This window comes from Sitodiplosis mosellana, unplaced genomic scaffold, assembly GCF_009176505.1.
Source record: "Sitodiplosis mosellana isolate CC-2019 unplaced genomic scaffold, AAFC_SMos_1.0 Smas_scaffold_3, whole genome shotgun sequence".
Classification (NCBI taxonomy): domain Eukaryota; kingdom Metazoa; phylum Arthropoda; class Insecta; order Diptera; family Cecidomyiidae; genus Sitodiplosis; species Sitodiplosis mosellana.
In genome coordinates, this window is record NW_022595246.1 from 7,300,987 (window position 1) to 7,316,119 (window position 15,133).

General features: G+C 36.0%; 5 protein-coding genes across 5 annotated transcripts; 4 read left to right on the forward strand and 1 right to left on the reverse strand.

Moving 5' to 3' along the window:
• Positions 1-378: 378 nt before the first annotated feature.
• Positions 379-2,905, reverse strand: LOC129566029 (spermine oxidase-like). The gene is made up of 5 exons (XM_055441539.1): positions 2,465-2,905; positions 2,032-2,265; positions 1,680-1,893; positions 1,034-1,608; positions 379-938 (listed from the first exon to the last, which is right to left on the reverse strand). The coding sequence occupies exons 1-5, from the start codon at positions 2,635-2,637 to the stop codon at positions 701-703; spliced, it is 1,434 nt and encodes a 477-aa protein (XP_055297514.1). The 5' UTR covers positions 2,638-2,905; the 3' UTR covers positions 379-700.
• A 303-nt stretch (positions 2,906-3,208) lies between these two features.
• LOC129566034 (dual specificity mitogen-activated protein kinase kinase dSOR1-like) lies at positions 3,209-5,248 on the forward strand. The gene has a single exon (XM_055441545.1). The coding sequence runs from the start codon at positions 4,014-4,016 to the stop codon at positions 5,175-5,177; it is 1,164 nt and encodes a 387-aa protein (XP_055297520.1). The 5' UTR covers positions 3,209-4,013; the 3' UTR covers positions 5,178-5,248.
• Positions 5,249-6,412: 1,164 nt separating this feature from the next.
• Positions 6,413-9,370, forward strand: LOC129565777 (probable 4-coumarate--CoA ligase 3). Its single transcript, XM_055440993.1, has 7 exons — positions 6,413-6,547; positions 6,613-7,013; positions 7,152-7,225; positions 7,320-7,525; positions 7,624-7,656; positions 7,904-8,597; positions 9,139-9,370. The coding sequence occupies exons 1-7, from the start codon at positions 6,413-6,415 to the stop codon at positions 9,330-9,332; spliced, it is 1,737 nt and encodes a 578-aa protein (XP_055296968.1). The 3' UTR covers positions 9,333-9,370.
• A 109-nt stretch (positions 9,371-9,479) lies between these two features.
• On the forward strand, positions 9,480-12,011 carry LOC129566036 (luciferin 4-monooxygenase-like). The gene is made up of 5 exons (XM_055441546.1): positions 9,480-10,003; positions 10,114-10,514; positions 10,583-10,656; positions 10,745-11,617; positions 11,738-12,011. Exons 1-5 carry the CDS (start codon positions 9,869-9,871, stop codon positions 11,875-11,877), a joined length of 1,623 nt encoding a protein of 540 aa, XP_055297521.1. The 5' UTR covers positions 9,480-9,868; the 3' UTR covers positions 11,878-12,011.
• Positions 12,012-12,159: 148 nt separating this feature from the next.
• Positions 12,160-14,922, forward strand: LOC129566037 (luciferin 4-monooxygenase-like). Its single transcript, XM_055441547.1, has 6 exons — positions 12,160-12,487; positions 12,635-12,785; positions 12,863-13,263; positions 13,367-13,440; positions 13,534-14,406; positions 14,526-14,922. The coding sequence occupies exons 2-6, from the start codon at positions 12,651-12,653 to the stop codon at positions 14,660-14,662; spliced, it is 1,620 nt and encodes a 539-aa protein (XP_055297522.1). The 5' UTR covers positions 12,160-12,487; positions 12,635-12,650; the 3' UTR covers positions 14,663-14,922.
• Positions 14,923-15,133: the final 211 nt, after the last annotated feature.

The window sequence follows — 15,133 nt, forward strand, 5'->3', positions numbered from 1 at the left end:
GAATAGGTTGAATTTCGTTTCTCTTCCCTGTAAATTAGACAGGTGTCATTTGATAATAAGTGAACATTTGTTCAAAAACGTGTGTTCAAAAACGTTGAAGTTGACTAAGTCTGAACGCTATCTGTACCTGCGTCTTGCTTGTTTTTCTGAAAATTCTACAAATGACTACTAAGAACCACACATAAAATCATTTTGCCAAATTTCTGATTTCAAAAAACCCACAAAGCTTTGCAGCACTGCCAAAACCGTGTTTTCGTCATGTCTGCTGAATACTTCCTACTTGTTTCAAGAATTTAACTTTCGAAATTTAAATGACACAAACAACGAATTCGACTTAAAACCTTTACTTTTAACATAACACACAAAAAAAACAACAACTAATTAACAAACATTCTGTGGAAACAGGTGTCTGCATACTTAAATTGAACTTTAATTTTTATTTTAAGACAAGAGAATGACAAAAAAATATCTATTGATAATGATCATGGAAAATAAAATGCCTTCAATTTTTAACCGCTGCTTATCTTCATTTATTGAAAATCAATCTTTGACTGCCTTTGATTGCATAGACCACGAAGAGAGGATACTTTGGAAACGAATTTTACAAGGTAAAAGGGACGTACTTCACCAAAAATCAATTGAAATTAATGAATATTCTTTTTTAAGCTGAATTTGCATGAATAAATCAATTTCAAGATTCTTAAGATGTATATAAATTGATGAGACGATCTGCCTCGCGCCATCCCGATTCAACCGCGCCATGTACACTTGAATAGTACTTGGTGTTAGTGGCCTCTCCAGCGAATTGTACAACAGGTTTGCCACTTGAGTCATCTATTGATTGAGCAAGTTTCTGACAATTTGCACCTAATGCCTCTGCTTTGAGAGTGTAGCAAGCGCCAGCTCCACGAAATAGGGGATTCGAATACCACTTTGAGCTGCAAATTGTTTTTCGTATTTTTAATGTCTTATTAAAATAAGCGTTTTCTATGCTTCATTTGCCAAAATGTTCAATTCAAATGTTAAACCTTACCGAACCATGGTTTTGGCATCAGGAATGTTCCATTGTTTCAAGAACATTCGAAGAACCCTTTCGGCCCCTGCTTTGACATCGGCATCACTCTTAAGTTCCATTTTTTGTGCTCTTTTACCAACAATCCAACCACAAATCACATTTGGTTGAAGCGGATTGAATCGATAAAAACTAAATAATCCGTCGAGCCAATCTCCGTTTACTGGATCCGCTTGCACTTCTTTCAATTGCTCCAGCTTCCACAAGAGAGAAAATCCATTCCAATCTTCGTTCCAAAATGGTTTGTCGAACTCTAAATAGATTTTGTCCAGAGCTCCAATCATCATTCCTTCGATGCTATCAATTTTCCACAGGGGCAACAATGGCTCAAACATGTTCAAATGATGCTCTTTCAGAACACCTAACGAAACCGTGCAAATCACATGATCACCGGAGTAGGAGCTACCGTCTTTGCATTCGATTTTTATGGTGCCATCAGGTTGATTGTAGGCAATTTTCCATACCTCCTTATTGAATTCAATCAATGGATTAACATCGATCACTGGCTGTGAGGTTTTGCCACCAGAAATTTTATTCTAATAACAAAAAAGGTGATTGTGAGTGGAGTTCATTTTCAATATTTTTTTTTTGTTGAAAATTCTCATACCTGCAACAAATTAAAAACCGTTACATAACCTTTGTCCTTCCAATTCATGCTGAAGTCACCGTCACAATTTTCACGGCCATGCACATCGCCTGACGTGTCATACCATGTTGTGCCAAGTCGCAAGTTTGTCATTTTATGAAACAAATCGTGAAGTTCACGGGCCACCTCAGCACTAACCTCTTTATATTCTTCGGTACCAAGCGCTTCCTTGTATCTTTGAATTCAAATAGATTTTTTTTTTGAAGTGTCATTAACTATAGGTAGGACCAAATTACTGTTGATGATGGAGTTGTTAATCATTCGTACATATTTGATCGATGATTCAATTTACACAGTTGTCACAGTTACTTACTTTTTTGCAAAATAATTCCCATAAGATCCATGATGCGAGGACTTTTTATCTCTATTAATCGAAGAATTATAGATGCTTTCCATCAAACTCAAGAGTTTTTTTGTTAGTTCACTAGGGATTTCTTCACCATTAGATCGAACAAATGTTGTCGAAAAGTCCTCTTCATTGCTATGTGCCAAGACGTTTTTGTCTTTGGCCATTTGATAAACGACGTTCCCGTTTTCACCATGGCAACTTTTTGGAATGAACACACGTTTGTTAAGAAGTTCAAGTATGATAATTAGGCAAAAATAGCAAAAGACTGTACTCAAATCTACTGTAGTGGTTAAAAACTCAATCAAAAGTAAACAATCAAACGATGCAACAACGACAAATTAAAAATGTTGAAACTAAAAATGGGAATTCCCACAAAAAGACAAGAAAAATGACAAACCATTGAGCTCCCATATCGACAACATTTGCTCCAAACGGAATAGTGTTGATTCGTCCCCCAATGCGATTTCCACCTTCTAGAATTGTCACTTGCTTAAATCCATTCGATACGAGTTTTGTAGCCGCTGCCACTCCTGAAGCACCTGCTCCAACAATAATAATTCTTTTGTTCATGATCTCACAATCAAAAAATTCACTTCTTTACAAACAACAAACTTTCCATAAAATACAAAATTTATATAATGAGGCCACAGTAAGAGACAGCAAGATTTGATTAGAAAACACATATGTTCCGTTTATTATTATCAACTATTACAGAATATTTTACACTTTATCAGTAACTGATTAATGTACATACAGTATAACTCTGATTATCAGGCATCGAACCAGCATTTTGACGGATAATCAAAGTTTTTACGTTTTATTTGCGCCACTCAAAATTGAACAATCAAAGAAATTGCAGTTGCACTTTTTGCGATTTTGTTATGTTTTCGTTTTTCTCCAATGTTAGAACGGAGGTGACAGTTAAACGAGAGACGAATAATTTGGGTTCCACTGTAATTAGTTTGAACGTGAACAGATCACATATGTATACATATATAGATATACATATTAATAGGTCATAGCATTGTGAGAACGCTCATTGGAGGGTTTTAGTTTACTCTTTTAAGCCTAGTTTACAGTTTGATACCAAACTTATTTGAAATTCAACTGAGCCAAAAATCGGTTCTGAAATATTCATGAAATTTTTTTCTTCATCGAACAGTAAGCCAGGCTTTAAGCTTGAAAAATATCAAATGAAAATAATAAAATGTACAACTGAGTGCGGTTTTCATAATCCAACGATTCGATGCCCATCTGTTTGCAAATGAAAAGTCAATCTCTTAATAACCGCACTCAATACCGATACATGAAAAGTACAAAAAGGCGAAGAGAATGAACGAGAATGATGCTCGAGAGACATAAGCTAGAATGCTCTCATTTGCATCGCCTTGAATACACAATCGCTGTTTCACCAAAATATTATTAAAATAATCGCATTACTGTTCTATGCATTTATGGCGGTATAAAATACATGCTACCTTATCACACACCATCCTTCGGATTATCTTGCGCTTCTTCATGCTACGGTATCCGTTGTAGGTAAAAATGTAGAACGGGGCAAACTTTCGTTTCGAACTTGGGGATTAAAATGGTTCGAAAGTGTGATCGAGGTAACAGATCTTCCCTAATGACCGTCTGTGTCAAAAATCTTTAATGCAAATTCGGTGAATATTGCTTCGCTCACTACCACAGCGCCCAAAGGAAACAAAGTAGAATGCGTTTAACGTCGAGGACATTTTTTATAACTAGGCCGATGGATGAGATAACCGGTATCAGTATCGTTCAGTCAGCGAGCAAGAGAGTAACTACTCAGCAACCAATAGACGAAAAAAAAAGTTAAACAGAATACTTGTGAAAGAAAAGTTACAATTTTAAACGTATTTTCAAACAAGTAAATTAGTGTTAGGAGTTCATTCGCAGTACTTCATTTTGAAAGAATCAACAAGATGAGTAAGATGTCAAAGAATAAATTGAATCTAACATTGCCGCCGAGTGTAATGGATGCATCGAATCCACCGAATATTCCAGCGCCGCCACCATTCAATATACCGTCCAGTGCAGATCGACCGAGTTTACTAAATGAATCGAGCGGTAGCGGTAGCATTGATACCATAACATACACGCTTGATGAACTGCATGTCGACGAACATGCATTGAACCGAATCAAAATCTTCCTGAGCCAAAGAGAGCAGATGGGCGAAATTCGTGACGAAGACTTGGAAAAACTCGGTGAACTGGGATCGGGCAGCGGAGGTGTTGTGATGAAAGTACGCCACATACCCACTCAGTTGATTATGGCACGAAAAATGATCCACATAGATCTGAAACCGCAAGTTAAAAAGCAAATTATTCGAGAGCTAAAGGTTTTGCACGATTGTAATTTTCCGCATATAGTTGGTTTCTATGGTGCATTTCAGGCCGATAATGAGATCAGCATTTGTATGGAATACATGGATGGTGGTTCATTGGATTTGATTTTGAAGCGTTCTGGCCGCATTCGCGAACCGATTCTTGGGAAAATTACGCTAGCCGTTTTGAAGGGATTGACCTACTTGCACGATCAACACGCGATTATGCATAGAGACGTAAAGCCAAGCAACATTCTGGTGAACAGTAGTGGTGAAATCAAACTCTGTGATTTCGGTGTGTCCGGGCAGTTGATCGATTCTATGGCAAATTCATTCGTTGGCACACGCAGCTATATGTCCCCGGAACGATTTGGCGATAGTAAATATTCGGTGCAATCGGACATTTGGTCATTGGGTTTGTCACTGATTGAAATGGCCCTTGGCGTTTATCCAATTCCACCGCCTGATCCGAAATTAATAGATCAAATACTCAGCGGAAGCTCGAATCAACCGCCGCCAAAACCAAAATTGATGGCCATTTTTGATTTGCTCGAATGCATCGAACTTCAACCGCCTCCACGTTTGGAGCACAAAAGCCTTTCGCCAGAATTTACGGATTTCATTGATAGATGCTTGAAAAAGGATCCAAATGAACGTGCCAATCTCCAGACACTATTGGAACATCCATGGATCAAGAAATACGAGCAGGAATATGTTGACATTGTCGGTTGGGTTTGTAGTACAATGAATTTTGACGATTAATTTAATCGAATGTTTGAACTATCAATCAGTAACATCATTTTATTGTCAGAATTATTTTTCTTAAATTTCATTTCAATAAATAATACACAAAAATATACACCAAGTTTTTTTCTCGTATTGTTCCAGTAAGAAACATTATTCCTATTAGGTTTTCCCAATCACTTTTAACGAATTCAATTAATTTTCTTATTATTGTCGATAATTCTACACACTTACTTTATACTTTGACATATCATTTCAATAAAAACTCTGTAAAAATAAGTTTTAAATTTTTTTTCTCGGATTTTGAACTAAAAATAGTTCCTAGTTCTTGTTATCATGGCACACAAGTTTGTTTCTGGATGACAGAAAATTCAATGACATGGAAAAAAATGTCTTGAATTGTTAATCGCTGTTTGTATTTATGAAATGAAAATCAATAATTTTATTTTTGACTTCATGTGTGTGAGTCATATTTGGTCTCGATTGTGAGTACACAGAAAACACGCGTAATAAACATATGATCTGAAGAAATGGGTAAACCGTCCATATACATACGCACTACTATAGTAGTCTGCATTAAAAGACTGAAAGAAATTTTGGACAAAGTAGTTCGATCAATAATCGACTATATTGGAGTCATTCTTGTGGCGTCTCTACTCGCATTTAACGTCCATTGTAGAAGCTTACTTGCCAAAGTTCAAACATCAATGCGAACATATGAAAGTGGAGGAAATGACGCCAAACTGCACGAGATTATTTATCGAAAGTACAATCGAGTCAACGAAACTGAGAAACTAATCAATTGAAAATATTTTCCGCGGGAATAATATCAATTAAAGTAATAATCTGAAAATTAAAAATAGCAATTCTGTCATCAGACTGTTTACGCGGTTATTCAAAGTTTATTTCTATTTTCACTTATTCTTTAAACCGGCAAGTTTGTTGGCAATTGTCTGTTCGTGACTTTCAAGGCGATTCATGTTCATCACATGGTTTTTAGTTGAAATTCGATAAACTGTTAATAATTTATGTATCCGCCCATGAAAGGTGGTCACGATAACATCAGCGAGCCACAATGACCGTTATAAACCATTTGATTTTGAAAAGGCTATACCTTTATTATGCACACGTCATCAATGAATAAAAGACTGAATTCGACCAACGGTTGATGGATAAAATTGAAATTTCTCAATTTTCAGTTTTGATGACGGAACGGTCGTGTTAACATCAATTTGAAATTGGTTGAGAAAGTCATGTCCGCTACGTATTTCGATGCAGATACTAAAGTATGGAGTGGTTTCTATTCACCGATTGTATTTAATCCAAAAATTTCATTGGGTCATGCTATTCTGTGGACATTGGACAAAAATCCGCATAAAATACTACAGGTGATTGAAAATGTGATAAACGACAAATTGAAATAGGCTTGAAATTTTTAATGCTTTATTCTTAGATCAATCATGAAACAAACATCCAGCTGACGAGTGCGTTTATGAGACGCCAAACCATTCGAGCTGCGTTTAATCTGCAAAAATTGGGCTGTGAAAAAGGTGATATATTTGGCATAATTGCTAAGAATAGCCATTATGTGGCAACGATTGTGTTTGCATCACTTTGTATTGGGTGCCCTGTGAATACGCTGGATCCATCATTTACAAAACTGGAACTCATGCACATGCTTTCAATTACCCGGCCAAAAGTGATGTTCTGTGATGCCAGCATTTATGACCTAGTGCAAGAATGTTTGAATGATCTTGAAAACGATGCAAAAATATTCACATTCAGTGGTCAGTCAGGGGATTCAATCCCAGTGGAAGACTTATTTGAAGAAGTCGAAGGCGAAGGTACATTTTGGTAAGCATGCAATAAATGAATTGAAATCGTTTTTTAATGGAAAGTGAATTGGCTTTCATGGATAAAATCTACTCTTTCCAAGCAAAAGTCAATGAAATGAAATGAAGAGAAATTTAAAGTCAAATTCAATGATTTCAGCCCAGTCGAACTTGATGGTGAAAATACAATCGCTGCAATTATTTGCACGTCCGGTAGCACGGGATTGCCGAAAGGTTTAAGAAATTAAAACATACCCCCATATCAAGCAATCTCCTCAGTTTAATCTTTATTTTTTCAATCAAATTTCAAATAAAATGATTCTTTCAGGTGTTTGCCTATCGCACGCAATTATTTTGCATCAAAGTGTCAATAGTTTTGCTCGAGAAGATGATACACTTTTAACGTTCAGCACAATTTATTGGATATCCGGTCTTTTACTCATGATTTGTAGTGCAATCAAAGGATTTTGTCGAATTATATCAACGGAACGTTTCACCCCTGAGCTTATGCTGAATATGATTGAAGAGCATCGTGTATGTGGGCGTGTTCAAAAAAAAAAGAAGTTCAATTGTTAATTTGAAAATGTCATGTTTCCAATTCCAAAAATAACCGCTCATTTTTCTTACCATAGGTAACATATTTCATGCCCGACGAGAAATTTGCGGTAAAATAGGTGTACGTCGACTATCCGTCGCATATCCGTTTTTGAGTGCGGATACTCGCAATGCGAATAGGTATCCACAATAAAAGTTGTCGCAAAATGTTATCGCTGAATACCCTGCGACTATTCGCGCTGCGATAAATGTGAAGTTGTAACTGGATCGAGTGTGACATTTTGACTTAAAACTTCGTACAACCAACGTGAAGTTGGCTGCGTTCGACGGACTTTTTCGTATTGCGACTATACGTAGAATAGTCGCAATGCGATATTCCGCAAATTTCTCGTCGGGATGAGCGCAAGTCATTTTTTGGTATTGGCTTTAAAGTGTGAGCAATTCTATCGAACGGATTTATCGAGTATTCGTGTCATAATGTGTGGTGGTAGTAAATTGGCGATAAATACAGCGTTGGAAATGAAAAAGTATTTGAAAAATGGTTCCATACTGCAAGTGTATGGAATGAGCGAGGTGGCTGGTTGTACGTCGGCTGGAACAATCGAAAAGGAAAGCGATACGTCGGTGGGGCAATTGGTGTTTGGTACAAAAGCGAAAATAATTGATGATGACGGGAATCAGCTCGGAATAAATGAACCTGGTGAACTTTGCACGAAAACTAAGTTCAAATTTCTCGGTTACTTCAATAATGAAGAAGCAACAAATAGTGTCATCGATGAAGACGGTTTTTTGAGAACTGGCGACATTGGCTATTTCGATGATGAAGGCAATCTTTTTTTGGTTGATCGGAAGAAAGACATGATGAAATACTGTTCATCGCAAATATCTCCCACTGAACTCGAGCAATATTTAATCAAAAGTCCAATCATTAAATCGGTGTGTGTCGTTGGCATCCCAGATCAAGAAGTAGGTGATCTACCAGCAGCGGTTATCGTTCAAAATGATAACGAAACGCCCATTACAAGCGACGAAGTCGAACAAATGATTACGAGTAAGTATTGTATATCATTTTGCATACATCATACCACACGCATGAACACGTTTAACGATGATTATTTTATATTTGATTGTTTATTCAGATCATTTTGCGCAGAGAATACTTACCGATGAATTCATCATCGATAGATGAATTTATGCGATAAATTTATCAGATAAATCCTATGCGTTGCGTTGTTCTAACGCATTTGCAGTATAAATTCCTCTTCGTTTTTATACTGCAAATGCGTTAAAACAACGCAACGCATACGATTTATCTGATGAATTTATCGCATAAATTCATCTATCGATGATGAATCCATCTGTAAATATACTCTGATTTTGCGTACGTCATACCACACGTATGAATATACTATATAGAAACTGCAATGACCCCACACCTTGCGGCGCAATAATAAAATAATCCACGTGTAAGCTTGACTATGTTCATATATAGACATCCGTCTGAAGTGCTTCACTTCACAAGTCAGGCTTACTCGCGAAAAGTGCATGAACACGTTTAACGATGATTCTTTTATATTTGATTGTTTATTCAGATCATTTTGCGGACTACAAGCGATTGCGAGGTGGTGTTTATTTTGTTGAATCATTGTCGCTGACTCCCTCGGGGAAGGTGCTCCGACGGTGTGTCAAAGAAATCGCTATCAAACTATACAATGAAAAACATGAAACAGACTTCCTTGCACACTCCAAAATCGAAGTCACATGCTCTCCATTCGAACATGTATAAAATTGCAAAAATACATGTGTTTTCATTAAAATTCTTTGCTGATGCATTCGAAGTTGTTCATTTTAAAAACGTGCAAATCATTGTGAACACCGATTTTAATCATACTCTCGAGTAACTCAATCGAACGATTGTTTGTTTCAAAACAGTATTTGTTGTAATTGCATAATTTTTGCGTGTTTCAATGTATTCAGTTAATTATACAGTTGCACATCATTACTGCCATACAAAACTGCTGCATTGAGAACTGAATAGTTATTTCAATAAAAGGCTAATTTGAAATGGGAGAACTTTTTTTTTTTAAATTGCGACACAATTTCCGTAATTCATTCCAAGGAACAACATTCTGCGCTCCATATATTAGCTATTTTATAATGACTTGTATCGTGTATCGCTTGGGGACGTGCAATTCGATATATAAACGCTGCATTGCATTGCACGTTAGCTAGTATAGTTTGATCTTAATCGCATGACGTTGAACCGCTTGCAAGAGCGCAATCTATGCATACAAGTTGATACAAAATATTATCAGTTGAAAAATGTTCAAAACTAAATTTGATGAAGAAAATAAAGTGTGGAGTGGACAGGATGTGCTTCCGACATATAATTCGAAAATATCCGTGGCGCAAGTTGTTTTAGCCACACTCAATACATATGGATCGAGAATAGCTCAAGTAATTGTTGATAAGTTAAAAAAATCGACGCAATTAAAGAAAATTATATCAAAATGATCGAAAATAAGCAAGTGATAACTGAGTTTTCCAAAAATTATTCAATTTTGTAGATAAATGATAACAACGGGATTCGAATGACATTTGATGAAATTCGCATTAAAACCGTTCGAGCCGCTCAAAACCTTCAAAAACGTGGATATGAACCAAGACAGGTATTCGGATTGATGGCGAAAAATTCACATCATGTTGCGCCAATTGTGTTTGCTTCGATAAGTATTGGCTGTCCAGTCAACACGCTTGATCCTTCATTTGGAAAAACCGAGCTTATTCATATGCTGAAAACGACAAAACCAACTCTAATGTTCTGCGATGTTGAGTCCCATGATCTTTTGAGAGAATGTTTAACGGAACTGGGAAATGATGCAAAAATATTCACATTCGGTGGTAGCAAAGACGAAGCCGAATCAGTGGAGAATTTATTTTCCGAAACACACAACGAAGACGATTTTCTGTAAGTGTGATTGCGAAAGCATTAATTGAAGGCAAACATTTAATTTGTTAAAAATTGCATGAAAACAGACCGGCGAGAGTCGATGGCGACAACGAAACAGCTATGATCATTTGCTCGTCTGGCACGACTGGACTATCAAAAGGTGCATTTTTGTTTGATAAATTTGCATTTTTAATTCGAATTCATCATGGTCATTGAATGATTCATTTATTTTTTCTTACAATTGTTAGGAGTTTGCTTGTCGCATGCAGCGTTGCTAGACTCAATGACGCAATTCAGTGTTATTGGTGTGAATGATGTGATGCTATGCTTCAGCTCGCTTTATTGGCTAAGTGGTTTGGTTATTTTATTAAAAGGTACATTGTGTGGCGCAACTCGTATTATAACAACTGAAGCCTATTCACCTGAATTACAACTTCGTATAGTTGAACAATACAAAGTAACGTTTGCAATGAATGCACCGTATCAATTAGTTTTAATGATGAAAAGTGATCAATTTACTAAAACCGATTTATCAAGCTTGAAATTACAAATGGTCGGTGGAAGCAAGGTACCGTTTCATGTACAAAGTGAAATGAATTTCAATCTTTCGAATGGAAATGTGCACGTCGGATATGGAATGAGCGAAATTGCTGGTATTGCATCTCTCGACTACCCGGGGCCGAGCGGAAAAGATTCAATTGGACGTTTGATCAATGGAATTCGTGTGAAAATTATTGACGATCAAGGTCAACGGTGTGGAGTCAACGTTGATGGAGAGATATGTCTCAAAGTGAATTATCGCTTCCTCGGATATTATGGCAATCAGAAGGCAACCGATGACCTATTTGATGATGAAGGTTTCCTTATGACCGGAGACATTGGCCACTTCGATGAAGATGGATATTTGTTTATTGTCGATCGGAAGAAGGACCTTTTGAAATATTGCAATTTTCAGATTTCTCCATCAGAGATCGATGCCTATTTGATCGAAACGCCTGGTATTAAATCGGCCTGTGTCGTTGGCATCCCTGATGACGTTGCTACTGATCTGCCAGCAGCAGTGATTGTACGGGCTAACGGGTCGAATATTTCAGAGGAAAAAGTTTTTGATTTGGTTGCAGGTAATTCGAAGCATTTTTCATTCAATGCACCAAATTCATAGATGGCTCCACTTTCAAAATTGTACTTTTCGAGTTTAATCAATTATTTTTGGTAAATATTCTGTTCTTTTTTACAATCAGATCACTTTGCGGACCATTGCAAACTTCGAGGCGGTGTTTATTTTGTTGACTCACTGCCAACAACACCTTCAGGAAAGGTTCTAAGAAGGAAAGTGAAAGAAATTGCTGTTTCTTCATTCAATTCACAAAACGCATTGTAATTGTGTGATACATTCTAACTGTACATAGTATATTATTACACAGTATGTTAACAAACATACTACAATCATTTATTAAATATTTGGTTTTTAAGTAATTTCAAAGAAAGATAAAATAAAATTGATTAATAACCTAATACTGAAGTTTACTAAACATTCAGTCATTTTTGGGCAGATAGTATCTGTTGAAACCGTTCGCATCTGTTCAAAATAACATACTTATTTGTTTTCGTTCAAGACATCGGGTGGAAGCTAAGAACGAAAACAACTTGAATGACAACTGTTGAAAATTTTTCGGTTATCGGTTTTTTGTTTATCATTCGTGTTTTCGTGTTTTTCGAGGAATAATAATCAATGCACATTGCACAATGCTTTTACTTGTTGTATTCTTCGAGGCAACGACCTTTGTACTCACAAATAAGATAATAATTTTGATAATGAATACACACCGAAATATAGAATATATAAAGTTATCGCCGATGACACTTATACGTTATACGCTAAGTTAATTTACATCTATTGATAAACGAACACAAAATGTTGCTACTTTCTTTGTACATTTATCACTAAATGACCTTTAGATGTCAATTGTTTGACGGTTGATTAACATTAGGTAATACTTTTTAAATATCAAATTCAAGTGTGTAACTATTTCATTTATAAATGACCCTCTGCAGTATCACTTGCAGTTTGGTTTCGACTGTTTCATGGTCTAGTATATTTTAAAAATCAATCATAATTTGTTTCTTTTCCTGAAAAGCACATACGAATTAAAAATGTTTCGAACAAAGTACGATGCAGATGCTAAAGAGTGGAGTGGTTGTGATCTTCCCCCGTTGTATAATCCAAAAGTATCACTAGCTCAAGTATTGCTAGACGCATTAACAGCTTATGGACCGAAAATCGCACAAGTACTTGACAAATCCCAAATCCAGAGTGATCAACAATCATATTGTTAGTAATTGCTCAAACTACCTTATTTTTATAGATAAACGATAACAATGGTGTCCAAATGACATTTGATGAAATTCGCATTAAAACCGTTCGAGCCGCTCAAAACCTTCAAAAACGTGGATATGAACCAAGACAGGTATTCGGATTGATGGCGAAAAATTCACATCATGTTGCGCCAATTGTGTTTGCTTCGATAAGTATTGGCTGCCCAATCAACACGCTTGATTCTTCATTTGGAAAAACCGAGCTTATTCATATGCTGAAAACGACAAAACCAACTCTAATGTTCTGCGATGTTGAGTCCCATGATCTTGTGAGAGAATGTTTAACGGAACTGGGAAATGATGCAAAAATATTCACATTCGATGGCAGCAAAGATGAAGACGAACCAGTGGAGAATTTATTTTCCGAAACTCACAACGAAGACGATTTTATGTAAGTGTGATTCAAGCTCGAGGATTTCATGTTGTATTCATTTCTATGAGAAAGTCATTTAAATATTCATGGATATTATTTCATAAAAATTACGTTAAAACAGACCCACGACAGTCGATGGTGAGAATGAAACTGCTATAATCGTTTGCTCGTCTGGCACAACTGGATTGTCGAAAGGTTTATTTTTATTTATTTTTTTGTAAAGTTCCATTTCGTTTTCAAATTTACTAAATTCTTTGATTTCAATTAAATTTATTTTTCCATGGATAGGAGTTTGTTTGTCTCATGCAGTGTTGATTGATGCCTTATCTTCGGTTCGTATTTCCCAGCTGAGTGATGTGCTGCTATGCTTTACTTCACTCTACTGGATAAGTGGCATCGGGATATTGCTGCGAGGAACAATGTGTGGAAACACTCGAATTATAACAATTGAAGCCTATTCACCAGAACTGCAGCTTCGATTAATCGAAAAATATAAAGTGACAACTACGATTAATGCACCGCATCAGATAGTGCTGATGTTAAAAAGTGATGAGCTTGCTAAAGCCGATTTATCGAGTTTAAAATTCTGTTTTGTTGGCGGAAGTAAAGTGCCTTTTCATGTGAAAACCGAAATGAGTTCTTTTCTTCCAAATGGAAACGTGTACATCGGCTATGGAATCAGTGAAATTGGTGGTCTTGTAGCACTCGATTTTCCCCAACCTAGCGGCAAAGATTGCGTTGGTCGATTAACCGTTGGAATCCGCGGTAAAATTATTGACGATCAAGGTCAACGGTGTGGAGTCAACGTTGATGGAGAAATATGTATCAAAGTGAATTATCGCATCCTTGGATATTATGGCAATCAGAAGGCAACCGATGACCTATTTGATGACGAAGGTTTTCTCATGACCGGAGACATTGGCCACTTCGATGAAGATGGATATTTGTTTATTGTCGATCGGAAGAAAGACATTTTGAAATATTGCAATTTTCAGATTTCTCCATCAGAGATCGATGCCTATTTGATCGAATCGTCTGGTATTGAATCGGCCTGCGTCGTTGGCATTCCTGATGACGTTGCTACTGATCTGCCAGCAGCAGTAGTTGTACGGGCTACCGGATCGAATATTTCAGAGAAAGAAGTTTTCGATTTGGTTGCAGGTAATTCGAAGCATTTTTCATTCAATGCACCAAATTCATAGATGGCTCCAATTTCAAAATTGTACTTTTCGAGTTTAATCATTTAATTTGGTAAATATTTTGTTCTTTTTTACAATCAGATCACTTTGCGGACCATTGCAAACTACGAGGCGGTGTTTATTTTGTTGATTCACTGCCAACAACACCTTCGGGAAAGGTTCTAAGAAGGAAAGTGAAAGAAACTGTAATTTCCTTATTCAAATCATACAAAGCATAGTTATATTGTATACAGCTGTCAAAAATCGATATTTTATTAATATGTTAATAAACAACATATTTTAATAATTAATAAAAATTTTGAAACACCATATTTATTAACGTTAATAAATATAGTGCATTTTATTAACATATTAATAATTATTAGTATGGTAAATTTTCGGTTATTAATATGGTGTAGATTTTATTAAAATGTTAATAACGATATTTTATTAGAATTTTAATAAAATCGACAATTTTTTTATTAGAATTTTAATAAAATGTGGTTATTAATATGGTGCCGATTTTATTAGAATTCTAATAAATTCGACAACATATTGGATTTCATCCGATTTTATCAACGGACGACATCATGTTCACATCAAAGTCTATTCAACACAGCGTTTAGATTAAGACAATCATTCATCACGACAAAATCTCAAAGAAAAACGAGTCTGGAGATATTCGACATGTTTTTTGTATGAAACTTTTC

Excerpts from the sequence above, each read along its gene's own strand:
- LOC129566029 (XM_055441539.1), bottom strand. The coding sequence starts at position 2,637 with ATGAACAAAAGAATTATTATTGTTGGAGCAGGTGCTTCAGGAGTGGCA. Across the intron at positions 1,894-2,031 it reads GGGAATTATTTTGCAAAAAA|ATACAAGGAAGCGCTTGGTA; the intron begins GTAAGTAACTGT and ends TTGAATTCAAAG. Across the intron at positions 939-1,033 it reads GATGCCAAAACCATGGTTCG|CTCAAAGTGGTATTCGAATC; the intron begins GTAAGGTTTAAC and ends AACAATTTGCAG.
- LOC129566034 (XM_055441545.1), top strand. The coding sequence starts at position 4,014 with ATGAGTAAGATGTCAAAGAATAAATTGAATCTAACATTGCCGCCGAGT.
- LOC129565777 (XM_055440993.1), top strand. The coding sequence starts at position 6,413 with ATGTCCGCTACGTATTTCGATGCAGATACTAAAGTATGGAGTGGTTTC. Across the intron at positions 7,014-7,151 it reads GAAGGCGAAGGTACATTTTG|CCCAGTCGAACTTGATGGTG; the intron begins GTAAGCATGCAA and ends CAATGATTTCAG. Across the intron at positions 7,526-7,623 it reads ATATGATTGAAGAGCATCGT|GTAACATATTTCATGCCCGA; the intron begins GTATGTGGGCGT and ends TTCTTACCATAG.
- LOC129566036 (XM_055441546.1), top strand. The coding sequence starts at position 9,869 with ATGTTCAAAACTAAATTTGATGAAGAAAATAAAGTGTGGAGTGGACAG. Across the intron at positions 10,657-10,744 it reads CACGACTGGACTATCAAAAG|GAGTTTGCTTGTCGCATGCA; the intron begins GTGCATTTTTGT and ends TACAATTGTTAG. Across the intron at positions 11,618-11,737 it reads AGTTTTTGATTTGGTTGCAG|ATCACTTTGCGGACCATTGC; the intron begins GTAATTCGAAGC and ends TTTTACAATCAG.
- LOC129566037 (XM_055441547.1), top strand. The coding sequence starts at position 12,651 with ATGTTTCGAACAAAGTACGATGCAGATGCTAAAGAGTGGAGTGGTTGT. Across the intron at positions 13,264-13,366 it reads CACAACGAAGACGATTTTAT|ACCCACGACAGTCGATGGTG; the intron begins GTAAGTGTGATT and ends ACGTTAAAACAG. Across the intron at positions 14,407-14,525 it reads AGTTTTCGATTTGGTTGCAG|ATCACTTTGCGGACCATTGC; the intron begins GTAATTCGAAGC and ends TTTTACAATCAG.